Source organism: Buteo buteo, chromosome 8 (assembly GCF_964188355.1).
Source record: "Buteo buteo chromosome 8, bButBut1.hap1.1, whole genome shotgun sequence".
Taxonomy (NCBI): domain Eukaryota; kingdom Metazoa; phylum Chordata; class Aves; order Accipitriformes; family Accipitridae; genus Buteo; species Buteo buteo.
In genome coordinates, this window is record NC_134178.1 from 24902861 (window position 1) to 24928293 (window position 25433).

Sequence of the window (25433 nt, forward strand, 5' to 3'; positions counted from 1 at the left end):
GTGGATTTCCAGGCTTGTCCCTCGATGTTTCTGCCCATGTGTAAATGAAGGGTAAAAAAGGATACTAGGGAGGTAGAAGTGCACATTATGCCAAGTCCTTAACTGTCATTTTCATAGCTCCTCTGAGTTTGTCACACATCCTTAACCTTCTTTTAAAGTCATTTTCTTTTCATGGTTTTGTGTGCCACTGAAAGTCACTTTTAATTAAATGTCATATAAATAATAAAGGCTTAATTACATAATTATTGCAAATACCTGTGTGCACACTCCCCAAATTGGACAGACTGCCAGAGGAGCACTTGCAGTGACTTTTCTCACCGGGAACGGAGAGTGCTCTGCAGCAACTGGGCAGGAACAACGGTGCTCAAAATTCAGGGTCAATGTGCATTTAAAGGAAGAGGAGTCAGATCCCTCCCCCCACGCACATTTTGCAACACTCAGTTGCAAAAAACTTTCTTAGTGTTAAGATCGGCATTTCTTAAATTGCTTCCTTATTTGGTTCCTCACAAACTTTTTAATCAACACAGCACATTTTTTGCCAGATGAAGTTGCCTTTTTGCTCAGACTTCCTACGTGGCTTGCCTCTTCCTGAGGAAGACTTACAGACCTTGCAAATCATCCTGTCCTTACTTAACTTCGTGAACGGTAGCTTCACCCTTGCTCTCAGCTGCATCAGTGCCTGCCCCGTGTGAGGTGCCCTTTGAAAGCACTTAAGAACTGAGTTTCTAGTGGAAATTCTGACGTGCGGGCTGGGTTATCAGCAACTACATGCTTTGTGTCAGCATTGGTTCGGGCTTGAAAGACTGAGGCTGGTACCAGATAGAGGTAGTGATAAAACAGCCACCCAGTGTTTACTTTAGAGAGAGAAGTTTGTTGACCTGGAGGAGTATGATTAACTCATTACTTTATACTGCTTTTCTTTTTCAGTCATTTTCCATTATTAAAATTAGGGTGTTTGCTCTGATGCTTCATGGTAGCACTTTTGTTCAAAGACTGCTTTGCTCCCCTCTCTCCCCGCTTCCATGCAGTTACTGAATACCAGACCATGATAACAACCAGTCTTTTATAGAGTCATTTTTACACCAGTTAAAAATGCCATTTCAGTGGATTGCTCTATTTGAGTTATCAAGAACAAGCTGTATCTTTTTTATTGCTTTTGACTGGTGAAGTACAAGGTTTAGGCCATGTTTCGTGTGGGCTATAAAGTTATATTAATAGCTTGGTTAGTGGTCAGAAGTTCTACATGTGTAACTAACGTGTAAATAGGAAAAATCCCTGAGGTAGAGAAGTCTTCTCTTTTTTTGCTTCTCTACTAGTCTTTGGAGAGTTACTCAATTTTGTATGCAAATTCTCATTCTTTATACAGAAGTGAGGGGGGTTTGTTGTGGTGGTGGTTTTTTTTCACAGAATATCCCAAAAGATAAAAATTCCTATCTTGCCTTCTGGGAAAGTAGGAGACAATTTCTTCGATTACCTATGCAATAAGATAAGCTAGCAGAGTGGCAGTATTCATCCCTACTTTGGTAACTCTTAATTTCATTCTCAGAGTAGTCTCCTCCTTCTGAAGGGACTAGGAGCATCAGAGAATAGAAGAAATGAATCAAATCCTGAGCTCCACTTATCTCCATTGATCAAAGCGGCAAGCACAGACTGTCCCCTTGGCAGCTGCTGCAGCTTCTTCTGAGGAGAGAGGGAAGAGTACAAGTGTCTGTGGCAGGCGAGAAAATTGGGCAACATGCTGAGCTCCTTTTTTGTTACTCCCAGTGACTGCATTTGCCCCTATACTGCTTACATGGTATAGTCTAAAGATGAATGGAAGCTAAAAATGAAAATACATGGAGGAATTTGAAGAGATTTACTTGTGCAAGTGGGTCAGTGCAAAGCTATTACGCTATGCTGGACTTAAAAGCTATTTTGAATAGGACTTGAAGCAAAACATAATGGGCCAGAATTTCTCACAGCAGGGAACCAGATCTCTGAGAAGTGTGAATTGTCCAAAGGAAAATATGAGATGAATATCACCCATTATGAGTATTTAGCAGGATAACTGCTGTCAGTTTTGGCTCAAAGGTTGTCTTTGGACATGGAGAATCTCTGACTAGTTTATCATAAGAACTGACTTCCTCTATGGTATGCCCTACAAGTGAAAGATGTTCTATAATGGAAAGACATAGATTGCAGAACCTCTTCTCATTGTTTTTCTATTTGTATACCAATCCATTTTCTGGAGAAAATGACAGGCTATTTACACACCAGATCGCCAACTGCAGACTGTTCAAATTAAAATAAACAGCAATTACATAGCACTTACCCCTTTAAAATGATTATTTAAAATTCCTGGATTTCAGACAATTGAAGATATAGGAAAAGATGGAATAAAATACTGAAAAATATCTTTGATATTTTCTGTTCTGCTAATTTTGTATACCGAAGGGGAAGGGATGAAAGTTAATGCATTGATTTGTAGAAATTATTTGATCGGTCCTTGTGTGGGAAAATAGAAGTGTTTCTCCCCTGCCCATGCCTCCGTTAGATTTTACTGAGCAAATTCATATTTGCTTAACGTATCCATTGCTAGCTTTTGCACGGATCCAGCCAGAAAAATCACTTAACTTTATATGATGCTGAATCCTGGTATCAAAAGTCAATAGCATATTTTCTCCTAGTAGCTTTGCATTTACTTTAAAAGCTTCCCTTCACCTGGAAATAAGGCCTGTCCATATCTTCACAAAGTAGGTGTTCCCTGACGCTAATGCAGTGACTGACACTACTGAAAGTAATAGTCCTGTTCCCTTTGCAGCCCAGAGCTCCTAAATCTGCTTTTCGCTATCAGTATAGTGGGGTTGAATACATTTTTAAAAGGTGGTAGCTATTGATTACTTAATGGAAAAAGTTAGTATAGAGAATTGCTGAAGCAGCCCTATTTAGTGCTCTCCAGTGCAACAAGACCATTATCTAGAATAGTGGAAATCATCCTGTAACCCTTATTAATATTTAATAGGGATGAAGCAACATTGAAGTACACTACAAAATAGCCCAAGGCTTCTGCACATGTAGCATATAAGGTTGTTTCAAGGGTTGAAAAAGAATAACTGATTTCCCTGTGCTCAAGCTGTTTACAGGTAAGATCAACAATAAACAGTTTTTTTCTCTTGTTCCTTTTAAAGTATTTGCAGCACATCTGCACTTTAATATACAGTTATTCCTACTAGACATCTTGAAGTGATTGAATGCAACAGAAAGGTCAGTGTATGTTTAGAGATCACTGTGTGAGCCTATTTTATACTTTCCTAATATTGCTGTGAATCCCAGCCTCCCTCTTTCTATCCCTCCTGCTCCATGCTGCAGGGCACATTTGGCTGTGTTGACAAGCCAGTGAAAGGTGTTAATCCTGTCTAATAGAACCATAATCCTTGGGGCTGTGTTTTTATATCATAGTATTGAGCTAACCCCTTGTCACAGGATATTGTTCATCTACTTAATAGAAAACTTCTTTATGGGAATTTTAGATAAAATTAAAGTGTACAATCCACACTGTCCTTTTCAATTTCACAAGATAAAAGCAAACAAATAAACCACTATGTTTAGCCAACAGAGATTTTCTGAGAGATTACAATCAATTAAGAGGAGAGCTGTGTGATTTTTTTCTTTTCTTTTCTTTTCTTTTTTCCCGCAGTGAATAGTAAATGTCATTTTACTTGTCCAAAAATATTCACAAATCTGGGTCAGCTTCTTCAAATAACCTTTGGCTGGAAATATTTTTCAGGTTAGCTGTGCCCAGAAATGTAGTGAAAAAAATGATGTTATTTCTTTTTCTCTTAAGCTGCAGTGCTTAGAACATGGACCCAAAAAGTGGGTACACTTTCCTCTTCCATCTGGCTGTGCTCAGGCCTCTCCCACTGCTATGTCCACATTCTTTTTTTTGGGGGGGGGGCAGGGTGGGGGAAGAGCTGGTTAATAAATAAGTGTGGGAAAACAGAGGAATGAAACAGCAAGGAGCTTTTATTTTCGGTTGTGTTCCAGGGGATGCTGATTTACTTCTTCTCAAATGGAGACTTTAACGCAAAGTGTCTTCATGGTTTCCCGTAGCTTTTCTTTGTCATATTTTTTTTCTTTCTGCAAACTATTTTTAGTTTAAAAGTGACTGTGTGTAAGAGATAAAGGAGCTAACAGGGATAGTGACCCTGTGATTTATGAGCAGGGACAGAATAAGATGGGGTCCTTCCTGGATGGAAACACCCAGGGGAGCATATGTGTGCTCTGCATAGCTGGTATCATTTTGATGAACTCCTTCCCTAAGATCACGGTTGCAAAGCCTGAATACCACCTCACCACCCTGTGTGGCATCAGGATCCTGATACTGTTACTGAGAAGTCCCGCAGAGGACTAACTGCTGCCAGGAAGGGAGAGCGTAAGGAGACGGAGCAGAAGACAGCAGCTTGGTAGCTGTGGGCAGAACAGGCACAGGGCTGTACCAGCACTCAGAAACTTGCCAGCAGCTCAAGCCATTACTTAGGTCTCAGCTCAAGCAGGTCTTTGGTTTTCCAGCTTCCCAGGACAGCACTCCTGCAGCGTTACTAACCCTGCCGCCTGGGTAGGGAACTGGAGGATGAGCCTAGCAAGGGTGGTGTTCCCTGCAGCACTCTCTGTTTGGGCAGCTCTGCTCCCCTTACCATCAGCAAGAGATTTCTCCTTGGCTTCTCTGGAAGCAGGTTCATGTCGGCATTAAGCGTGTCTGCAATGCGAAGGCAGGCAGTGGGGCGGGCTATTAAACCAGTCCTTTTCTCCTCCTCTTTTGTTGCCCAAAGGATGGTCTATCTCAGTTGCCTCGGAGGCTACCTCATGAAGACCCTTACCTGGCAGAGAAGATTGAAAGGTGTAATGGTAGAGCAGAGCCAGGATCCATCAGGCCCTTCTGAGGCTGGTGGCATTCCTGGATGGAGAGCAAAAGGAGGTAGCTGGAGATGCCAGGGGAAGGGGGCACGATGGGTGCTTTAGAAACCTGGGGGGAGATGAAAAGATGGCTCATGTGGCTTGGGGGGAAGGCGGCAATGGAGCAAGGAACTGGTTTGGCTGAAATCATGTGGGCAAGGTAAATGGGTGAATAAATACAAAAAAACCTGTAACCAGGTAGTCTGAAATCTCTTATGCGTCTTTTCTCTCCAGAGGGGATTTTGAATACTCAGAAATATACTAAGACAATGTTGCATAGTATATAACAGTAAACCCTGCTTCAAGAAACCTGATACTGCATTAAAAGACTTTCATTTACTATGGAAGAGTGAAGAACTTAAAAAAAAGGAGTCTTTCTGGATTTAGCTTTGAGTATTGGTGAAGATATAAAAACAAGCTCTTAAATACACTGTAGATTTGAGAAACGTCCAAATTCTGGCTGTTATTAGGGCCACACTTAAAGGGGCTTCTGACTTGTCATCAGTGCCAATTTGATGCAGTTTGCCACCATGTGCAGTGCAGTGTCAGACAGTTTTGCCTGGGCACGTCTGGCAGGTATTTCTGTGTGATCTCTCTTGCAAAAACCCACTGTGCCACTTCCCTCCTTATCATGTCAATTATCCACACACAGAAAGGGTGAAAATTAGAAGGAAGTAAAAGCAAGCCATTCACGGTCTCTTAATGCACAGCTGAGGTGATGCAGCCTTTCTTATGTGTTGTGGCACAGGGAAAAATTGTACCCATGTATGTTTAAAAATCAGATTTTCAAATTGGGGGATTGGGAAGAAAACGCAGGGTCTGCCTGATTATTCTGTTACTTACTCCCTTTGCAACACATGCATTTGGGAAAAAATGTATTCATAATCCTCGGCCGTCCTTGCTGATTCCTGTTGGCAAAGAACTGTAAACAGTCTCCCCAGCTGCAAAAGTGAACTGTATAAATTGCCATAGTTGACACCACCATAACGGACTCTATAGCTCATATAATATTTATGGAAACAGCTTTTTTTCTAAACTGACAGACAGCAATCTTACCTAGAAGTAACTCATAGATACCTGTGTATAATTAATGTGAAACTGATGTAGAAGAACTCAGTCATATCCATGATCTAGTTAGTATTTGAAGCAGTATTGGTTCTCTTACTCATTTTTCTGCTTCTGGCTGTACAGTCAAAATTTTTTTCCCCTATAGTGACCTCCTAGTTTATTTCTAGCTGGATGTAGCAGTTCACAGTCCACTGATCTTGGAGGAAATTTTAACATAAACAGGTGACTTGACAGTTGTATTTAAGTCTTAATAACAGACCAAGACATCATCAGTGAGTCAAGGTTTGTCTTCTCTTTTTTTACAGCGCACAAGCAGCTTTGGAAGCTTTGACCGTTTCAGGCATCACTCGATATCAAAGGCAGATGATGCAGCTGAGGTCTGTATAACACAGAGTTTTACTTTCTTCAGTTCACTTTCCCACGACAGTTATGCAAAAACATTTGGAAACTATTGTGTAAATTTTACACTGGTGAGAACTTTGCTTGTGTACTTACATCTGTCTGGGTGACTGAGCCCTTGCCAAAATGAACAAGAGAATCACACCTAAACTTTGGTACTTTGATGGGAAGATTAGAAACAATTTTTCCAAAAGACTGAAGTGCACTTCTGATTGGTGCACGCCCAAAGTAACTGGAAAGTGTATGCAACCCACAAATGTGTCATTTTTGTTTTCAAGAACCTGCATAAATCCCCTCAATTCTTGTTTGGATTAAGGACAATAAACAATGGGAAACAACATTTTCTAGCATAAAATATATTTTCTTTCTGTTATTCATATGTACGGTGGTGTGCTGCAAACCTGTTTAGGTACACAATTCCCCAGGAAAATGGCTATGATTTACTTTTGTCATCCTAAATGCATTGGTGTCCTTAATATTTTTCTGTAATTCCTATTCCACTACACTGAATTTCATTTTCATGGTGAGTTGTTGCTTACTCTTTTATTTCAAATCAGATATGTGAGTTGGAGACTATAAGTGACATTGGAGATGCAGTACAAACTAAAGCAGCAAATAATGGAGGAAGTTTGGGTAAGAAGATGAGAGCCATTTCCCTTACTATGAAGAAAAAGATGGGTAAAAAGTACATCAAGGCACTCTCTGAGGAGATGGTAAATATAGCTTAAGAATCTCGTGTTTGATAACAATAAATGTGAAGTAAAAATGTTAAGTGCATTTTTCCTGTTCATGGTGCAATTGTCATCAGTTACGACAATCCATAAAAACATGGTAACACATACTCAATTAGAACAGCTTTCAGTATGTACCCTTTCTTTCATGTGCATGTTAATTTACTCACACATGCACATATACAATTAAAGCATCACACAGCAAGAGCCCAAGATAGGCATAAGAATTTTACATCATTGAATTTTGCTTTGTCATCAAGGAGCATTCGTATAAGCACCATAAAAAAATCTCCTAATGTGGACACAAGGGAGTATTGGATGAACCCCATCAGCAGTCTGATACTCAACTTGTACAAAATGCTTAATAAGAAGAATTTTTCTTTCAGTACAAGAATTATTTCCAAAGTCCATTTTGTAGAGGTCAGCCAGCATCCTAGAGCATGACAAGTCATATGCCTTATCTGCTTTTATCTTATTTAATCTTAGTGAACCTATCTTTATTAAACATAAAAAACATACAATGTTTCACACACTTCAAACCCTGTTTTCTCAATAGGTTGTGTCAGTGAGTTCCAAATTTAAAAAAAAAATGGAAAAAGGACTTGTCATACTTAATCATCCTAAAAAATCTAGCTAGTCTGCATCCTATCTCACACATGTGTCAATATCAAGTAAGTAGGGAAAATAAGTAAGAAACTTCACAAGTAGAAAATAGAGTTTCACAGGATGTCTTGAGACAGTTTTTGGAGGTCAAGGACAAAGATTCCTATTTCATTAGTTCAGTTTGCATTTTTTACTAAAATTTGAGAGGTTGCAATCCATGATTTTTATATTATAAGAAAGAAAAATCAGAATTTCAACACTTACCTTCTGCACATTTACAGCAACGATTCACATGACAGAAATTCAATGAATCATCTGATTGGACACACATGTAGCATAATCTTCATTCCTGCAGGAGATGATGACAATCAATACTGGCCCACTGATTAATCTATGGGTTATGCTGCTGACTGGTGTAATAAGCACTGTCCTTGTTGAAAACCAATATAGTCTTCCATTTCAATGCTACACCTTATAAGTATCTCTATGGGTCTCTACTTCTTACATGCACTGTTGTCTTTGCTTGACTTCATCAGCCAATGGATGAATAATTAATATTTCCCCAAATATAACGTAACATCCTAAGTACTGCAGGATGTTTCAGGTGCATCAGAATATCACGCACATTGACAATGTGATGAAATCTGCTGAAGAAATTCCTTCCTTTGAAAGCTCATCATTATTTCATTTAGTTGTTACATCGACCCTAGCTTACCTGTGATTGAAATATGGATCTTATTGTTTTGAATAGGCTGTGATTCCTGAGGTGTGATTTAATGTTATAAACTCAGGGGGCCAATTTCATACACCATTAGACTTTGTGAGAGAAACACACTTCTGTTAATTCTGAAATGCACTGGATTTTGAGGCCAATGTGTAGGTCGGGCAATGTGGTGAGCATGGTGCTAGAACACACCGATGTCGTACGTGTGTACAAGCTGTCTCCAGAACACCCTGGATTGGGTGCCAGCCTGCCACCAAGCACCCATGATTTTCAGAAGTTCAATGCAAAACAGAGCTGCATCAGCTAGCACTTCACCATGTGCTTTCAGAATTAAACTTATACTTCCTCCTCTGAGACAATCAGAAAAAACAGCTTACCTGGGTACCTGAGAATTTCCCATTACAAGCCTTTGTCACTGCTGTGGTATACTGCAGTTTTCTGACATGGAGAATCAGTTTAGCTGCTTGAGCAGGAGTGGAATGAAGTAAGCGGGGCAGAGAGGAGACAGGGGATTTCTCCAAGATCATAAGGTGCTAGGGGTGGTGCTGGTCATCCTTAGTAGCAGGCATCAACTTCTAAAACACTTTCTCTTATAGAGTGGTTCTTAATAAAGTGTAATGACAAGTTCATCTCCAATGATGATTTACAAGAAAAAAGCAACTGTTTGTTTAAAATACATCTCCTGGTAGTTAACATCTGATTTTTCTGTTAAAGAATGAAGAAGAAAAAGATGAGAGTGATCCTGGTGGTGGAATACGCACTGAGAAGGTCTCCCTAAAAGCCAGTGACTCTATGGAAAGTCTCTATAGTCTGAACAGTGGCCAGAGCTCATCTAGTAAGTACAATATATCCATACTTCTTATTCAGTCATTGGATCAATATTGTTATTGTTTAAGTCTGAGGTATCAGAGCTGGTGGTCAAAAATGTGATAGTAGAGAGCTCTTCAGTCTGGCAGACAAAAGTGTAATTTGATTAAATGGGTGGCAGCTATGGTAGATATACCTCCCTCCAGAAATCAGCTGAGTGTTAAGAGGGGAAATATTAACTGCAGTAAAAAAATAACATGGCTTATAGGACATTTTGCTGGTACATATGCCATAAATGTTTTTTGGGGTTAACACTGCTATGGTGCTGGCACCTATAGGGCTGCAATCACTGGGTGCAGCCACACAAGCATCCTCTCTGGGGGCAGTGGCTGTGAGTTCATCCTTCACTCTGCAGATGTGAGGCAGACAAAGGGAAAGGTCTCTCTGAGATGATGGGTGATGGGGGCCTGACCTGGTGGCTTCAGGTCATGATGCAGAGAGACACAGTCTGCTTCTCCACAAACCCACTGAAAATCCTCCCTCAACAGGGTAGTCTCAGTCAGAGGGCAGATGAATCTCTGATGATAAGTGGAGTTTGCCTCCACCTCTCTATCCGCTGCTCTGCTGTGGACATCTGCTGGGCAGCAGGCCACAGCTGTCCATGATGACGTTGCTGTGCCATCACTGCAGGTACCATGTGAGCCTTGAGTGGGGACTCGAGCTGCAGTCCAGACCATTTGCACTAACTAGTTAATCTGGCCCTGAGATGGAGCTGTGCACTTTAGCAATCACCTCAAACAAAACCATTTTTATGATCATTTCCTATGATATGATTTGTGAAAATTGTATATGGGAGTTTACTTCCAACACACTGCTGCTCTTATCTAAAAACATATTTGGATGGGATATTGCAGAGCTTGCTCAAATTTGCTTGAATTACTCTGCGGATATTTTATTGCTCGACTTGGATAAAATGACAGGCAGAAATGTTGATAAGATTAAAATTTCCCTCTGCAATGCAGGTTCCTTTGATGTTTCAGCTAGTTCTGTAATGAAATAAAATAACTTCTACAGTACTTGTTTTCATTTCTCTGAATAAACAGGAGAAGTTCAGCAGAATTCATTCCCTAAATTGCACTTTTAGAGTACATTTTACTAATCTGCAGAGGTAATATTTCAAAAAGTCTGTAAGTAAAATGTGTAGTCTATTAGTATCATCACCAGAAAAAGATTATTGTAGAGAAGATAGTAATGAAAGGTGTCCTACTTATTTTCTTCAGTCTCTTGTAGTATGCCTTTTATTGAATGTATTTTTCCTGGAATGTGTCAAAATCACAGAGTACACTCTTTCTCTAATTCTGTGCTTTTGAACACTTTCCTCTTGGCTACTGTGCAGAATTGCATGTCTGGGCATTTGGTGCAGGAGATCTCTCAACTTAACTCTCTTTAAGGTGGGGTGACCAGCTGCTCAGATGGAACAAGCAACAGGGACAGCCTCCGGTTTGATGACGAAGTCCCTTACAGTGGGCCCTTCTGCGGTCGAGCCAAAGTTCACACAGACTTCACACCAAGTCCTTATGACACCGACTCTCTAAAAATCAAGGTAAGACAACCACCAGGATTTCTTCTTTTCCACTAAGTATACCAAGGGGACTTTGTTTACATGTGAAGAGTATGTTTACTAATGCTTTTTTAACCATTAAGCACGTGTAACACTCTAAAAGCAAGACCAATCTGGTTTTGCAATGGTTCTATAAGGACTTAGTTCAGACAATGCTGCAAAGCCAAATGCCAGTAAGGGCTTTTTAAGGCATAGACTGCGGGTAGGTATCTTACTGTGGTATCTACCTGGATACCACAGCTTTCCTCAGACTAAAATACATATTGCTTCCCCCATACTAGGTCTGGAGTAAGACAAACCTGAGTCTCATGGGATGTGATGTTGCCTCCCCAGCTTTTTCAGTCACAATAATGATATACCAAAAGCTCAGTGGCGCCCATTGTCTTTAATGAAAAGAGTTCGCCTTTCCATTAAGTTTTCTTTAAATGTACCTTTGAACTATGAATTTTCTTTGGCCCTGACAACATGGCAGGGGCGTCCAGGCTATGTGAGTGAGAAAAAGGAGCTCCAGACATGGGCCCAGTTGAACATTACTAAAAAAGCCCAGCCCTTTTCTTCTTCCATACACAAATACATTCAACATCATCATCATTCACACTACTCATGTCTGTAATCTGGACTTCTTTCTTTTCCGTCTTTGTAAACACCTTTATATCCAGATTATAGTCACACTTCAGCATCTTCTCCTCTTCTTTACAGTGTTTTCTTTTTGTCAAAATCCTGATCTGTATCTCACTGCAGTCTCCCTTTCCTCCTCTCTGGCCTACATTACAGCCATTGCTCGGCCAGCACTTGCAGTCTTCACCACTTGCCGTCCACTTCCACCCACACCTAGGGCATTTCTTTCAAAACAGCTTAACTGGTCACAAAACAGAAAATGTCTGGTGGCTCACACAGGTTTTGTTTTTAGTCACTGGGGTGGTGTATTTTAGAATTATGAACTAATACTTAGGGTTGAAATCCCCTAAATTTATCTCACAAAATTTCAGTACCCTGAATCTGAATTCAAAGTGCATCTTCAGCTTGGCTTAGAGCCACTGCCTAATCCTGATCTGCATCCACATCTGAAGTTCCTGAGCCTCCATGAGTGTGCAGACTAATATGTGTGCTTATAGAGCTTTAAACAAATGTTTGTTTAGTTTCCATTTTAAACATGCTCATAGCTCTGAGCTCCATATTCTAACAAAACCGGGTCACTGGAACACAATCAATTTCTTAATTGTGTTTGTATCGAAACTAGTGTGGCCACTTTACTTGCAGTTTCTTGACCAGATCAGAAAAGATTTGAAAGTCTTGGAGTTTTTCACAGATATTTTAACAAACTGAGCTGGATTTTTAACTTTGCAACAGAATGCCAAAGAAGTGTGTACCTGGGGATTTGTTGGATAACTCTTTAAAGACTTTCATAATTTTTATAAGTTCCGTGGTACCTGCCCAGAAGAGAGGACTCAATTCTGAGGTCATGGGAGCAAGTTGTGTAGGGGGTGTGACATACAAGGGAGCCTTTCTACTATGAGAATTACTCAGAGTGACTGTTGTGCTGAGCAGAGACCTTGGTTCCCACAGCGTGGCTGTGAACACCTTTACCAGAAAGCCCTCTCAAAGTAGCTGTGTTGTCACTCTTTTTTTGCACTCACATTTGTGAGTGAATGCACAAGTGTGGAGAGCTGAAGCCTTTCAATCTGTCTGCCAAGGCACCTTCAACTATTTTCTTAGTCAGTTTTGTTAATAGTAGTGGGAAAATTTCTCAGTCCTTTGGGAAGGACAGACAGGAAGATATTAAGGGAGTTAAATGTTCTTTATTGCCTTTGAGAAATGTAGCCAGTGTTTTTTACTGTAAAATGGGTAAGAGTCTACCTTTCACACAGCTCAGTTATCAGTTTCTGAAGACCCTTGACATGCTGGACAATAAGATTACTGTGTAAATGGTTTGGCACATATTTGGAAAATAACCTCACAGTGGTCCCTTGCTTTTTGCCAAAGCTATGCCCACTATCCATGGCAAAAGTTGATTGCTGATGCAACCCTATGCCTTTTCAGGGACCAAGCAGAGCACAAAAATGGTGAGCGGGGCTGCTTAGGCTCACATCTCCTTCGCAAAGGTTTGGAGATAAGGACTAACTCCATTTTCTGTAATTATTTTGCTGGGATTTCATAAAAGCAAAAGAGTTAAATCTAGGTAATTTTAAAAAGTTACTTTACACTGACTAGTTAAGATCCTGTGCTGTCTGTGCTGGTTTTGGTCCATAAAGGAAAAGCTACATATAACAAACCAGATGTGAAAGCAGTAGTGTGCTTTTTTTTATTTTTTCTAGAAAGGAGACATTATAGATATCATCTGTAAAACCCCCATGGGCATATGGACAGGCATGCTGAACAACAAAGTAGGAAACTTCAAGTTCATTTACGTGGATATTATCTTGGAAGAGGAAGCTGCGCCCAGAAAGGTAAAGCTGCACAGAGGAAGCAAAAGGACCAAGCCCAAAACACTGCAAGACCTCCTGGATTGTGTCCACCTGCAGGTCAGTGAATGTGTTTCCCAGCTGCATTTGAAACGTTTCATTTCTGTGCACTCAGGTTTGAATGTCATTAACAGGCAGAAGTAGAAAGGCAGGTTTCAGCAGTTTTGATGTCAGCAAAGCAAAGCAGCTTCAGGTCTGTTATCTGATGTGAGTGGCTTACAGAACTGCATTTTACCACATCATTTGGTTAGGCTAAGAGGCTCCATGCAAAGAGGCACAGTGGTGACTTGTCAAGTCTCCATAACCTGACTGCAATTGTATGCCTAAGTGTAGGAGGTGTGTGACTGTGGACACCTCAGGGACAGGACTGCAGTCAGAATCAAGTGCCAACATTTAGAATTTGGGTTTCTAATTTCTCGTGATCTTTAGGGAGCAATAGTCTTTTTGCACTATGCTCATGTTGCGCCTCTCCCTCTCTGCAACCCTAGTTCTCGACTGAGTGTCAAAGCATAATTAGGTCATGATTTACAGGTAACACTTTTAATAACGCTTATTGCTTTGGTGCTGATGCAAACACTCCTTTCCCTGGAGTATGCCCAGAGTTTCAGACTGTGTCGACACACAGCTCAAGGGGGATCATGTGTGACACAGCATGGCTGAGGGCTCCCTCAGCTTCTCACCCTTGCTTATATTGAAGGGCTTCTTCTGTGCAAAGGCCGAGCACACCCTACCTCAGAGGCCCTCCTGGACCCAGCATGGGAGGCACTCATGGGGTGACCCACAAAATTCGAGATGCTCGGCAAATTAAATCATTTCCAGCAGAGCTCTGTCTTGGTCCAATTTGCTGCTGGACTCTGTTAACAGACAACTCGGGCAGAGATGCTGGAATGGCCAGGAGGACCCCCAGGCATCTCTGTCCTCTCTTGCCAAAGGCAGGCCAATCAAACTGGAGAATGGACCCCATTTCAACCTGACAAAAAAAGTAAAAGAGAAATTGTGCCTATTCCTCTACTAAATGTAGTGCTTGTTTACATGAAAGGATTTGCTTGTTTCACTTTGTAGGAATATGCCTCAACCCTCTTGCTAAATGGCTATGAAACTCTAGAGGACTTAAAGGATCTACAGGAGAGCCACCTGATCGAGTTAAATATTTCAAACCCAGAAGACAGGGCAAGATTGTTATCAGCAATTGAAAACCTACAAGACTATGACAGTAAGCGTTTAAGCTTTTTTGAGTCATGTGCAAGTTTTAACTGAAGAAACATTTAAAGAAATAGCAATTCTCACACTGATCTGTTAAATTATTTTTCTTTTAAATATGAAACATGGAGTCAGATGGGTTTCTTATTTGTTCAGATAGCAAACCATACATCTCTTCTAGATATGTATATGATTACTATACTTGTAACACATGAATGATTTAAAATTTCTTATTTATAGGTCCTACAACTATTGCTTAAGAACAACTCTATTTATGGTGGGGGACCCAAGCCCCAGACAGGCTAAGTGGCTTCCTAAAAGTAACAAGGTCTTTGCAAGAGCAGAAAATAAGCCTCCTAAACTCTGTGCTAGTATCTTAACCAGAATAGAGCTTATTTCAAATAGCTACAGTAAAGAATTCTCTTGAAATTTTTTTAAACAACATTCTGCAGAATAACACAGTTTTTCCTCCCCTCACTTTATTCCACACTTAAATCCTTATCCAAATCAGTTTCTTTTGTAGGCAGGTTTTTTAAAAAAAGAAAAATAAATATATATATAATAGCTGGTTTGCATTCTTTTCTCAGAATGAATCTGGCTAAAGTTTCTGGTGAGCTTCTGAAAGCTGATCATACAGTGCATGTATATGTACGTGTATTGGTCACCATTATGTTTTCTTCACTTGTTCCTTTCACTGGGAGTGGAAAAGCTAGGATACAGAACAGAAAATACTGTTATCATGATATTTTAGTGATATTTCCAGCCTCATTTCTAATTTTAAATAATTTATATCAAATTTGTAGAAACTACAGCTAAGCATCTACTTAATTAGACACTCAGCCAAAACAGATGTTTTCCTCTTCATTAATACTTGTGCATACTCACCCCTATGCTAAGCATTCATTTCATCAAATGTGCACTTGCAATTGAGAAGCATCTGAAAGAAAGAAAAGGAGACCTGGAAAAGCAATGTCTTCCTGGGATATTTTTATATCAGTTCTTTTCAGGTGTCCACTTTTTATCTCCTCAGTAGGTAGGTAGCTTTCCAGTTCTCACTCCAGCACATGTACATTTGTATGCACATACCTGCATGCACATATATACCCTATGTTCTTCAGTACAAAAACATCTCTGGGCTCCTAAGCATGCCTTTGGCTACCTCATCCCTTCGTCTTTCCCTGCAGATGTTCTCTAAGCTCCCTCTTTGTGTCTTTGCTGGCCTTATCTTTTACTGTGTGTTTGGGCTTTTTCGGGACCCCATTTGTATATTGAGTCTCTCCTGTTCTTAGTCAGCTTCCAGGGAAAGGTAAGGTTCTTGCAAACACATTGCAGAGGCATTAAAAGGGTTTTCTTTGCCCACCAGGTTCAGTAGTTCTTTCTGGTCTACAGCTTTGTGAGATGACAGGCTAGCAAAGGAGTCTTGAAGAGCTGTCTATGTAGAACTAGTGATTGAAAGAGTGAATCCAGGAAAAAACCGGTTACATTTTCCAAGAATTGTATTGCAGGGATCTAGCTGGAAATCATTTGAAAATATGTTCATTTCCCTCGTCTGCCCTTAAACTGAGTATACGTATATTTGTGTATACCTCTTGGTAACTAGCCTTGCTGCACTTTTTGCACTGTTCATTGTATATTTTTTTCTATATCAATAGTTAACACAAAAAAAAAATTAATGAAAAATGCTAGATTGTAATCTTGCAGTTTTGCATCAGTGTGAAAAACAAAACCAAAAAATAATGGTTTTTAACAGACCACACAAATGTCACATTATTCTGGAGTAGCGAGGATATGGTTTGCTATTTATACTCCTTGTGTAGCAAAAAGCATAGCAAGCAGCCTTGGACACCTAACCTTTTTAGAAGATGACACTAAGTTTTTCTTTTTCTGAAGGTATCTTAACGCTTAATATTCTACATACATCTGTGCAAGGACCAAACCTAACAAAGTCCTTACATGTGCCATATGCTGAAAATCAGTAAATTTACCTTAATTATCCAAATAGGGTTCTTCCTAATTGGCAGCATGGGATTAAGTCACTTCTCCAGGCAAAACAGTGTCCCTGATGTTATCTGTATGGTAGTCTAACAGTTTAAATTCTTGTACTGGTTCTGGAAATAACATTAAATCTTACAAAGTGGCCCATGCTTCAAAATCAGTGATGACACTGTAGTCTTAGATTAAGAGATGAAGTGAGTATTTGCTTCGCATCCACTTTAGATAGCTAAAGCCAATCTTTCTAATATTCAAATTCAATAAAATAATATTCCCATAATTTATGAATACTCACAGGGACCAGAACCAAGACATCTTTATATACTATGCAAGCTATAAGCATTCATTTAAGTCTAGCTGAGTTTCATAAGACTCATGTATATTTTAAGGTAAGCCATGTATAAGTACTTTACTGGTTTGCAACACTGTCTTGAATCAGGACTGAATCAAATCCTTGCTGTCCTGGTTTCAGCTGGGATAGAGTTAACTGTCTTCCTAGTAGCTGGTACAGTGCTATGTTTTGAGTTTAGTATGTGAAGAATGTTGATAACACTGATGTTTTCAGTTGTTGCTAAGTAGTGTTTAGACTACAGTCAAGGATTTTTCAGCTTCTCATGCCCAGCCAGCGAGAAAGCTGGAGGGGCACAAGAAGTTGGTACAGGACACAGCCAGGGCACCTGACCCAAACTGGCCAACCATGGGACGTCATGTCTAGTATAGGAACTGGGGGGAGTGGGGCGCAGGCAATCGCCGCTCGGGGACTAGCTGAGTGTCGATCAGCGGGTGGTGAGCAATTGCACTGCGCATCATTTGTACATTCCAATCCTTTTATTATTGCTGTTGTCATTTTATTAGTGTTATCATTATCATTATTAGTTTCTTCTTTTCTGTTCTATTAAACCGTTCTTATCTCAACCCAGGAGTTTTACTTCTTTTTTCCCGATTTTCTCCCCCATCCCACTGGATGGGGGGCAGTGAGTGAGCGGCTGCGTGGTGCTTAGTTGCTGACTGGGGTTAAACCACGACACTTGCCTTGTCTGGTTGCCAAAGGTTCACAGCATTTGTCACATGACTGGTAGGGACAGAACAGAATTTAACAACCTGCTCTAAAAAGGAAGATACTAAAGACTAAAGATTGATAGAAGCTATCTGTTAAGTCATTATAACAAAAGACGGGGAGTCAAGATGATCCTGGGGATAAGCTCAGCATAAGTCTGACTTCGTCCGAATCATTTGACCTCCTTTGTCCTTCTGTCAATCCAATTGGAAAATTAGGTTGAAAGAGCTGGATGCTACTGTGAAAGTGAATTCTGCATCTGAACTGAACTTTCCTAGGTCAATATTTTTTTTTCCCCTAAGTGGGCATGACTCAGTCCAGCATAAATGATTTTTTAATTAAAATTGATTTTCTGCATTGCTTAGAAGTGAGCAGCATAATTACCCACAGCTACAAGGTAATCTGTTTACTGGCCAAGAGTATTCTAGATATAAGTTCAGCATTTTTCCAGGTAAAAGTTCACTCTTTTTATAAGCTTTGTGAAAAAAATATACTAAGGCCATAGACCCTATATAGTGTTCTAAGTCCATCTTTCTCACAGAGCTTGGAAGACTTCCATGTCTTTGGATTACATTCGTGCTTCCACAAAGCACATGTTTGATTAATGGATGGAGTCTCAGGTATGGTCCAGAGTTGAAATGCAAGGGTTTCTGAGTTTTTGTGACTGGCTCTGCTATTATTCAGAACAGCCAAGCATGCTGGAATATAGCCTCATTTTACTAGATTCTACTATAAATGTAGTAAAAAAAGATTTAATATTTCTTTAATGTGATATCTGATATTGTGAAATGTCCAGATGTTTTTACGAGGCTTTTAATTTCTTTTTCTCTCCTTGGCTTTTTCTTGACATTTATTGTATGTTATACCAAGTGATTTCTTCATGCTGCATACTTGTGACTATATAATTCATGTTGCAGAATAAATAGTTACTGAGTTTTCTAACCAGAAGAACTGCAGCAATAGTTTCCACATTATATGCTTCTTAAAGCCATCCAGAAGGTAGGATTTCTGACAGCGAGAATTGTTTCATCTTACGTGTGATTTAGAACTGAATGAATTTGAAAGGAGAAACTTTATCCATCTTATACCAGGAATTAAAAAGTTTTATTTAGCAAGTGCTACCACATAGGTTTTTTTAAGCAGATTTTGTTTCCTGGTACTGTGCTACCTTCATTCTACCTTTCCTGGGAGTCCAGGCCCAAATTCACCATCTTCAAGTACTTCACATAGCAAGGCTATCCTAGAACTGCAAGGCCTTGTAAGCTCCTCACGACCTTCCCCCCTTCCCAAGTCTCTTTTTAGATTTTCTATAAGTTTATCAGACCTATATATTTGGGACAAAATGATTGGTTCCCATGAATTCATGGCTAGGTAGGAAAAAAAAGCTCTTTTTTATAAAGTATTTCTTAATAGCTTTCCATTCTTCTCCCAGATGGCTTCTAGACAGGAGATGGATGTCTGTGCTTTTGTAGGATGCTATTTTTAAAGTGAAGCAGTTGCTGGATGGTTAATGAATAAAGTAATAAAAGAAGTTTAGAACTTTTTTCTTGACTGCTTCCCAGGACATACATTTTTATGTGTGCAAAATAGCCTTGATTCTCTTCTCACTTAGATGATGTAAGTCAAGAGGTTCATTCCTGAAGTCCAGCAAGTTACATTACACTGAAGCAATTCTGAGTTACAGAAGACTTAGAGACTTCACTGGATATGTGCATACAGTTAATTTTATAGAAAAAATAAAAAAGGTGCATATATGCAATTTGGGGGATAATATTTTATGCTTATCTCCCCAAATGCACTTCCTTAGCTTACTTTTCATGTATAATTGCCAGATCATACTCTAAATCTCACTGTTAGTACCAGATAAGGTTTGTTCCTTATTTATTGTACTTGGACAGCAAGATAGTAGATAGCTGAGGACATGAATTTCAGTTCTCAGTTGCATTCCTTACATCAGGACCTAGCATCAAGAGTATCATTTTACACTGGGCAGTCCCTTTAAGTACCTGGGATTACACAATATCATGTCAAAGTCAAATAGTGCTCAAAGACAATCTCCCCTTCTGTATTGTGGCACAAGTCATTGACCTGGACAAAATATTTCCAGATTTCCCAAGGAAGGTCATCCTTGCATGAGTATTAGTATTTTTCACCTTTTTTCAGGCTTATCTGTTTGCTTCCAGATTTTAGAGAAAAAAGAAGCTTCTCATTTCTGTTTTCACCATGGACTCTCCTCTCACATCACTTCAGTATCCCTCCCAGAAAAGCTATGCCACTGACTTCAGTGAGTTCAGTTTTTTAAGTTGCATGTGTGTAAACATCCACAAAAGATTTACTCCTTTGAGTCCCCAAAGTATTGCATGCGTGTACAGAGCCACTTCAGGTTTCTCTGCTTCTTTTTCAAGAAGTAGCGCCATTTACTGCTTCAAAATGATCCTTTCTGAGTTTGATGCTTTGTGAGTTTTCATTTCATTTTAACACTTAGGTGGTCTGACTGGTACTGCCACTACAGGTTGATACATGGCCGTCACATGTACCTAGGAGGTCTAACATCAGCCTTGAAGACACACTTTGTTCTATTTAGTTATTGTATGGTGCTGCTCAGTACGTCACTGCTGCACCTTCCAGGAAGGCATACAAGTGACTCAGCCTAAAGCATTGTGCTCCTAGCCCAGTTCTCCTCCTGGGCAAAACTCTTGAAGGCAGACTCTCAGAGGGCACACTCATGAAGTACGGCTTGTTTCTGGGTGACCTTCTTTTCTTCCAAGACAAAATCCAAGCCTCCTGCCACTCCTCTGGTTTAAACTGACATAACCGCACAGGAGTCAGTGTGACCTCTGTACATTCTTGAGCTGAATTGCCTTAAACCTAAGCTTAAAGTGCTTTCCTAATCAGGACTCTAAACTCATTAAAAAGGGAAAAAAAGTTGGTGAAGGAAAAAAGAGATCTATTCCTGCATGTGTCATGCACATCGATGTCATTGAGTAACAAATATTCATTTCAAAGATCTAAACAGCGAGGAAGATAAGTATGCATCACACATCTATTACTAAGGCTAAAGGCCTCACATTTTTTTCAGAAGTCTGAATATAATCCTACCTTTTAAAGTAGTATTAGAATATATGTGTCAAAATGATGCATATCTTGGACTCTTCTGGCCATATCATAGACAACAGTGACTGAAAGCTATTTATCTTATATGAAACTGCTTTACTGTAGAAAAAATGATAGAACTTCCATTTGTTGATAAGATAGCTATTTCTGATGATTCTGCAACATCTAACAGCAGTTTAATTTTATCAATTCCTGTTCCCTGAGCATCTTTCTTCTGATGTCCAAAAGATTAAGACAGCAAACTTACCTCTACTAATGTGGAACTTGAACATGTACGTGTTAGAGGAAGAAATTAAGTAGAACTGAATGTAAGAGCCAAAAGTAGAAAAGAAAAAGAAAAACATCTTTTCTTGTGAAGCAACATCTAAAATTGAATGCTACGAATATTTATAATACTCAGTATCCTGTTCAAGTGGTTTAGTAGTTACTGCATAATATTTAAGGCTCCTTTAAAGAGAGAGGGAAAAAAGCACCAAAGTTTGCTTTCAGTCTTTTCTTCTTAAATGGGGCGGGGGGGATGTTCTTCAACTTTATCTGCTCAGAATAAAAAATAGAAAATATTTTTACTGTCTCGAACACCTGAACATTTTTGGTTTTCAGTTTTTCTTGTAAAAAAATTCTTCTAGTGTTAGGGGAAGAGACAGAATTTTTACATATCTGTATGTTTTCTAAATAGAAATTTCTTATTCTCCTAACTGACCTAAATTCAGATTTTAAAAAAATCTCAGTTCCAGGCTTGCCTGTGTCTTTTTCCCTGAAACACACAAGGCAAAGACATTGCTGCAAAAGAATTTAGGATCTGTTTTTCACATAGGAACTACTCAGATTATCACAACTAGTTGCAGGGCACTAATACACTGACTGAAACTGCATTGTCTTTTTAATCCACTAGTTACTTGGTCTTCTTTCCATCGTAAAACAAACAAAGTGGATGGAGGTTCCTCTTTGACCTTGAAAATGTAAACAGGATTAACACTTTTTAGGTCACTGCTTCCCAGGGCAGCAGATGATGCTACAGAAGCTGATATAAGCACCAGCAAGCAGCATTAGGCTGATGAGGGGATTACAGAGGAGGGCAGGGGAGCCCTGCCTGCAACCGCGCAGGACTACATCGCCCAGCCATGGGCTGAGCTCTGTCAGCCCACAGCAACCAAGACCTGGGTCATCTTGGTGCCTGTGGGATGGGTGCAAGGAGCTAATGACACAATTTAGACAAGGCTTTACTGGAGCATCTGCTGTTATTTGTGCTAAAGTACTTCTGTTGCTACTAATAGCAGCAGTAATACCTTCACTGGTGTAATGCCTTTTGTAATTCCTTCCTGACTTAAATCAGAAATCAATTGGACCCTACATGATCAAATATTTTCCCTGCAAAGAAAGATAACATTTGACATGACAAACTATGTTCTGTAAGGTGAGAAGGCGATCAGTTACAGATATCAATTAAATCTGATGAAAGGTGTACTCTTTCACACAAGTGCAATTAACCATTAATTTATTTGGGAACAAGGTGTGACTTCTATTCTTTGGAAAGTATTTAAAGTAATAGGAATTTTTTTTCCCCAATACATAAGGTTATGCTTATAACCTATTCATGCAAAAATGACTAAGTTGAGACATTGGATTCTTTCCTTCAAAATCAGATTAGTTTATTAACTTAATTAGGCAACTGAAAGTTAGAAAATGTTAAACAGAATTAATTAGTCCAAACAAATCTACAAGACTTCCATCAGGACCTAGAAATATTTCTCAATATATCAAAATGCTTTGTGAAACAAGTTCATTGAAATCTCGCACAATGAAGACAGGTCCTGACTTTCCTGCTGTTCCATTTCAATATTTTCAGAGTGAAACATTTCAATTTTTCTTTTCTAATTTATTCTTGCTATACAATATAACACAAGATTTAAAAAAAAAAAAAAATCCAAAGTGTAAATCTTTCCCATGTTGCCAAAGCTTATAATTTCCAACAGCTGAAACAAATGTCAGTATGGAAATTTTATAATTCTGAGACTCTACCCTGGAGCTAAACTAGATTAAGATTTTGATGAAGGATAAAATCCTTCATGTACTATGACTTCCATTCTGCCTGTACTTGAATTGAGACAGCTTAAATCTGACTAAAGTTTCGAAGCTAACTATTTAACCATGGAGTAACAATTAAAGTGAAATAAGGGAACTTTCTTTGCAAAAGCAAAAAGGTACCATTTTTCTGAAGAGCTAAAATCTGGGGTAAAACTCTGTTTCTTGTGAGATCTGTTTCTTATACTTTGTTTGGCAAGCAAGCCACAGTTTGAAGCAAAAATACAGTTACAGAAGGGAGATAAGGAAAAAGAAAAGTATGAAAGTGAAAGATTTTATAGCTTGTTTTCTGAAGAAATTTACTGTAAGTAAACCTCATGTATTTCACAGCCAGCAAACAGGAGCACAAACTTTAACCACAAGATATATTAGATTCATGATATACAGGTATATCCTGCCTGTGAGGCACCACCTTGTTGAGCTTTTTTTGAGAGGTCTGTCGATACTTTCCCTGAGTTGCAGATTTTTGTGTTTGAATAGATTAGTCATACAGCAGCTGAACAAGGACAAGCTATTTGCAAGACAATTTGCTTCTATTTAGTTTTGGAACAGTGTTCAAAAACCATACAGCAGGAGTTAGGCATCTTAGCTTTTTCTGAGTGCTTTGTGTTTTGGAAAATAACCTTTTGGATATCAAGCTAAGCTTAGGAAGTTTCTATCAGCCACCCACTCCCACTGAAAAGTCCAGTGCTTTAGAAAACCTGATTACCATGTCTATATGCTGAGCAATTCTGAAGACCAATGCATTATATCTTGCTACACAGTGCATAGAGTAGGTAAAATGGTGGGGGTTACATTCAAAAGCATCTATAATGCAATGTGTTATAAACAAGGCACAGTAGGCAACATGATTAATTGCATGAACAGGCTCTGGAATACATGAATGGGGGAAGGGAAAAGCTGCCATCTCTACTGGGGGCATGGTGACCATGCATGGTGACTGTTGCACCTGTGGACAGCCTAAAGGACCTCAGTCTTAAGGATGAGGCCAAAGTCTCTGGCATTCATCTCTAAGCAACATACTGCAGGATCAAAGCCAACCTCAACATTAGCTTAGATGTTGTTATACTCATGTAATATTTTTAGTTCTTTGATGCTGAGGTTTCTGTTTCTGATAGCCAAAAGATACTGATCTAGTCATGTGTATATTACCAACTCTGTTTCTACAGATCTTCATCATCAGTCATGTTTCTATCTCAAAGTCTTTTCCAGGATACTTATTTTGACAATTTTTTTCTCGCTTTTCCTGTTCTTTCTAGTTGAACAACAGCAAAAAAGTGAGGGTGGTCAGGAGACGCTGAGCCCTCACCATGGCTTTGACAAATCACAGTTAAATGACTGTCCAAGAGATTCTGGCTGTTATATCTCATCAGAAAATTCAGATAATGGTAAAGAAGAAGTAGACCCAGAAACCCTGTCTGACATGGTGCAGTCAGTAACAATCACTGAGTCAAACTGATTCAGTCCTGCTGCTTTTCTGCAGATTTTCAGAAAAGACAATCAGATTTGCGGGTGTGATGCACAGAAGCAGAAGAAAAAATCTTCTCAACACCAAAAAGCTACTTCTGTCTGATGTATGATGCTCTAGACTGTTTAATAATATCTCATGCTTTTCTTTTCAACGAATCCACAGACATTTCACTGAAAAAGTTTATACATATGTATTTATAAATATTTGTACAGCAAATGCATTTTCTATAATAATAAAGAATTGGTTTAGGTACATAATCTGGACATGTTCATTTCTGGAACTGTCCAAAATGTAAATATCGTACATATTTATTTTAAAAAGATATGGATTAATCACACTGTCTCTATTTTCAGATGTGTTTTGCTGTTATTTGTACAGAATGTATTTTCATTGATATATCATCATAATAAAAAGGTGGATACATTCACATCCTACTTTGAAAAGTACCGAGCTAATTCTCATTAATATTAAAGCTGTTTCATACCATTCTTCTCCAAAATGGGCGCTAAAGTAGACTATCGTCTCCTACACTTTATCTTTGAGGTATGAAAGAACTGTAGTGTGAATCTGAATCAAGCTCTCTGTGTTCATTATCTTTTAGAGAACATAGCCATCTGAATGGCTTATGCACTGTCAATTTCTTTACTCTTATTTTCACACCTGTTCTCATTCTTCCAAAGCATTATACAGAGAATACAAGCTTGGAGAAAAAAAAAAAAATCAGTATAATGCTATGCTTTTATGATGATTTTTTGTGAAGATCCTACCTTTTGTGCGTGGTGTAAAGTTTGTTAATACAGTATTTGTTTGTATACAAACCTGGAAGATAATGTGGTTATTGTGCACTATTGTCTTTCATATGAGATTTTATTGTCATTTCCCAGTATATTTTGCACTGAAATACACATTTTAACTGCCTGTCTTCTTTTAGAGTACTTCCTTCAAAAATAAACAGAATCATGTGTTTGAGCCCTTTAAAAACGACTTGATTTTTAATGTGGTCATTAGATTTCAAAGACTGCTCTAAGACTAACACAGTAAATGGCAACTCCACCGAGCATTTTTATCATGCATAACAATCTGTGTATCAAATCAATAGAGAAACTTTTTGCTCACCAATTAGTCATGCAATTTTCATAATTTAAGGCATTTTGCATTTATGTTAAAAAG

At 39.0% G+C, this 25433-nt stretch overlaps 1 protein-coding gene across 2 annotated transcripts in view; it reads left to right on the forward strand.

The window, feature by feature from the left end:
• The window catches only part of SAMSN1 (SAM domain, SH3 domain and nuclear localization signals 1), a 190718-nt gene extending 165487 nt beyond the window's left edge, over nucleotides 1–25231 (forward strand). For both annotated transcript variants that reach the window (XM_075033930.1, XM_075033931.1), the window contains 7 exons: nucleotides 6306–6377; nucleotides 6957–7112; nucleotides 9172–9292; nucleotides 10716–10867; nucleotides 13201–13407; nucleotides 14410–14560; nucleotides 24052–25231. In XM_075033930.1, coding sequence (XP_074890031.1) covers nucleotides 6306–6377; nucleotides 6957–7112; nucleotides 9172–9292; nucleotides 10716–10867; nucleotides 13201–13407; nucleotides 14410–14560; nucleotides 24052–24251 — 1059 coding nt within the window. In that variant the 3' untranslated portion in view covers nucleotides 24252–25231. The remainder of the gene's footprint in view (nucleotides 1–6305; nucleotides 6378–6956; nucleotides 7113–9171; nucleotides 9293–10715; nucleotides 10868–13200; nucleotides 13408–14409; nucleotides 14561–24051) is intronic.
• Nucleotides 25232–25433: the final 202 nt, after the last annotated feature.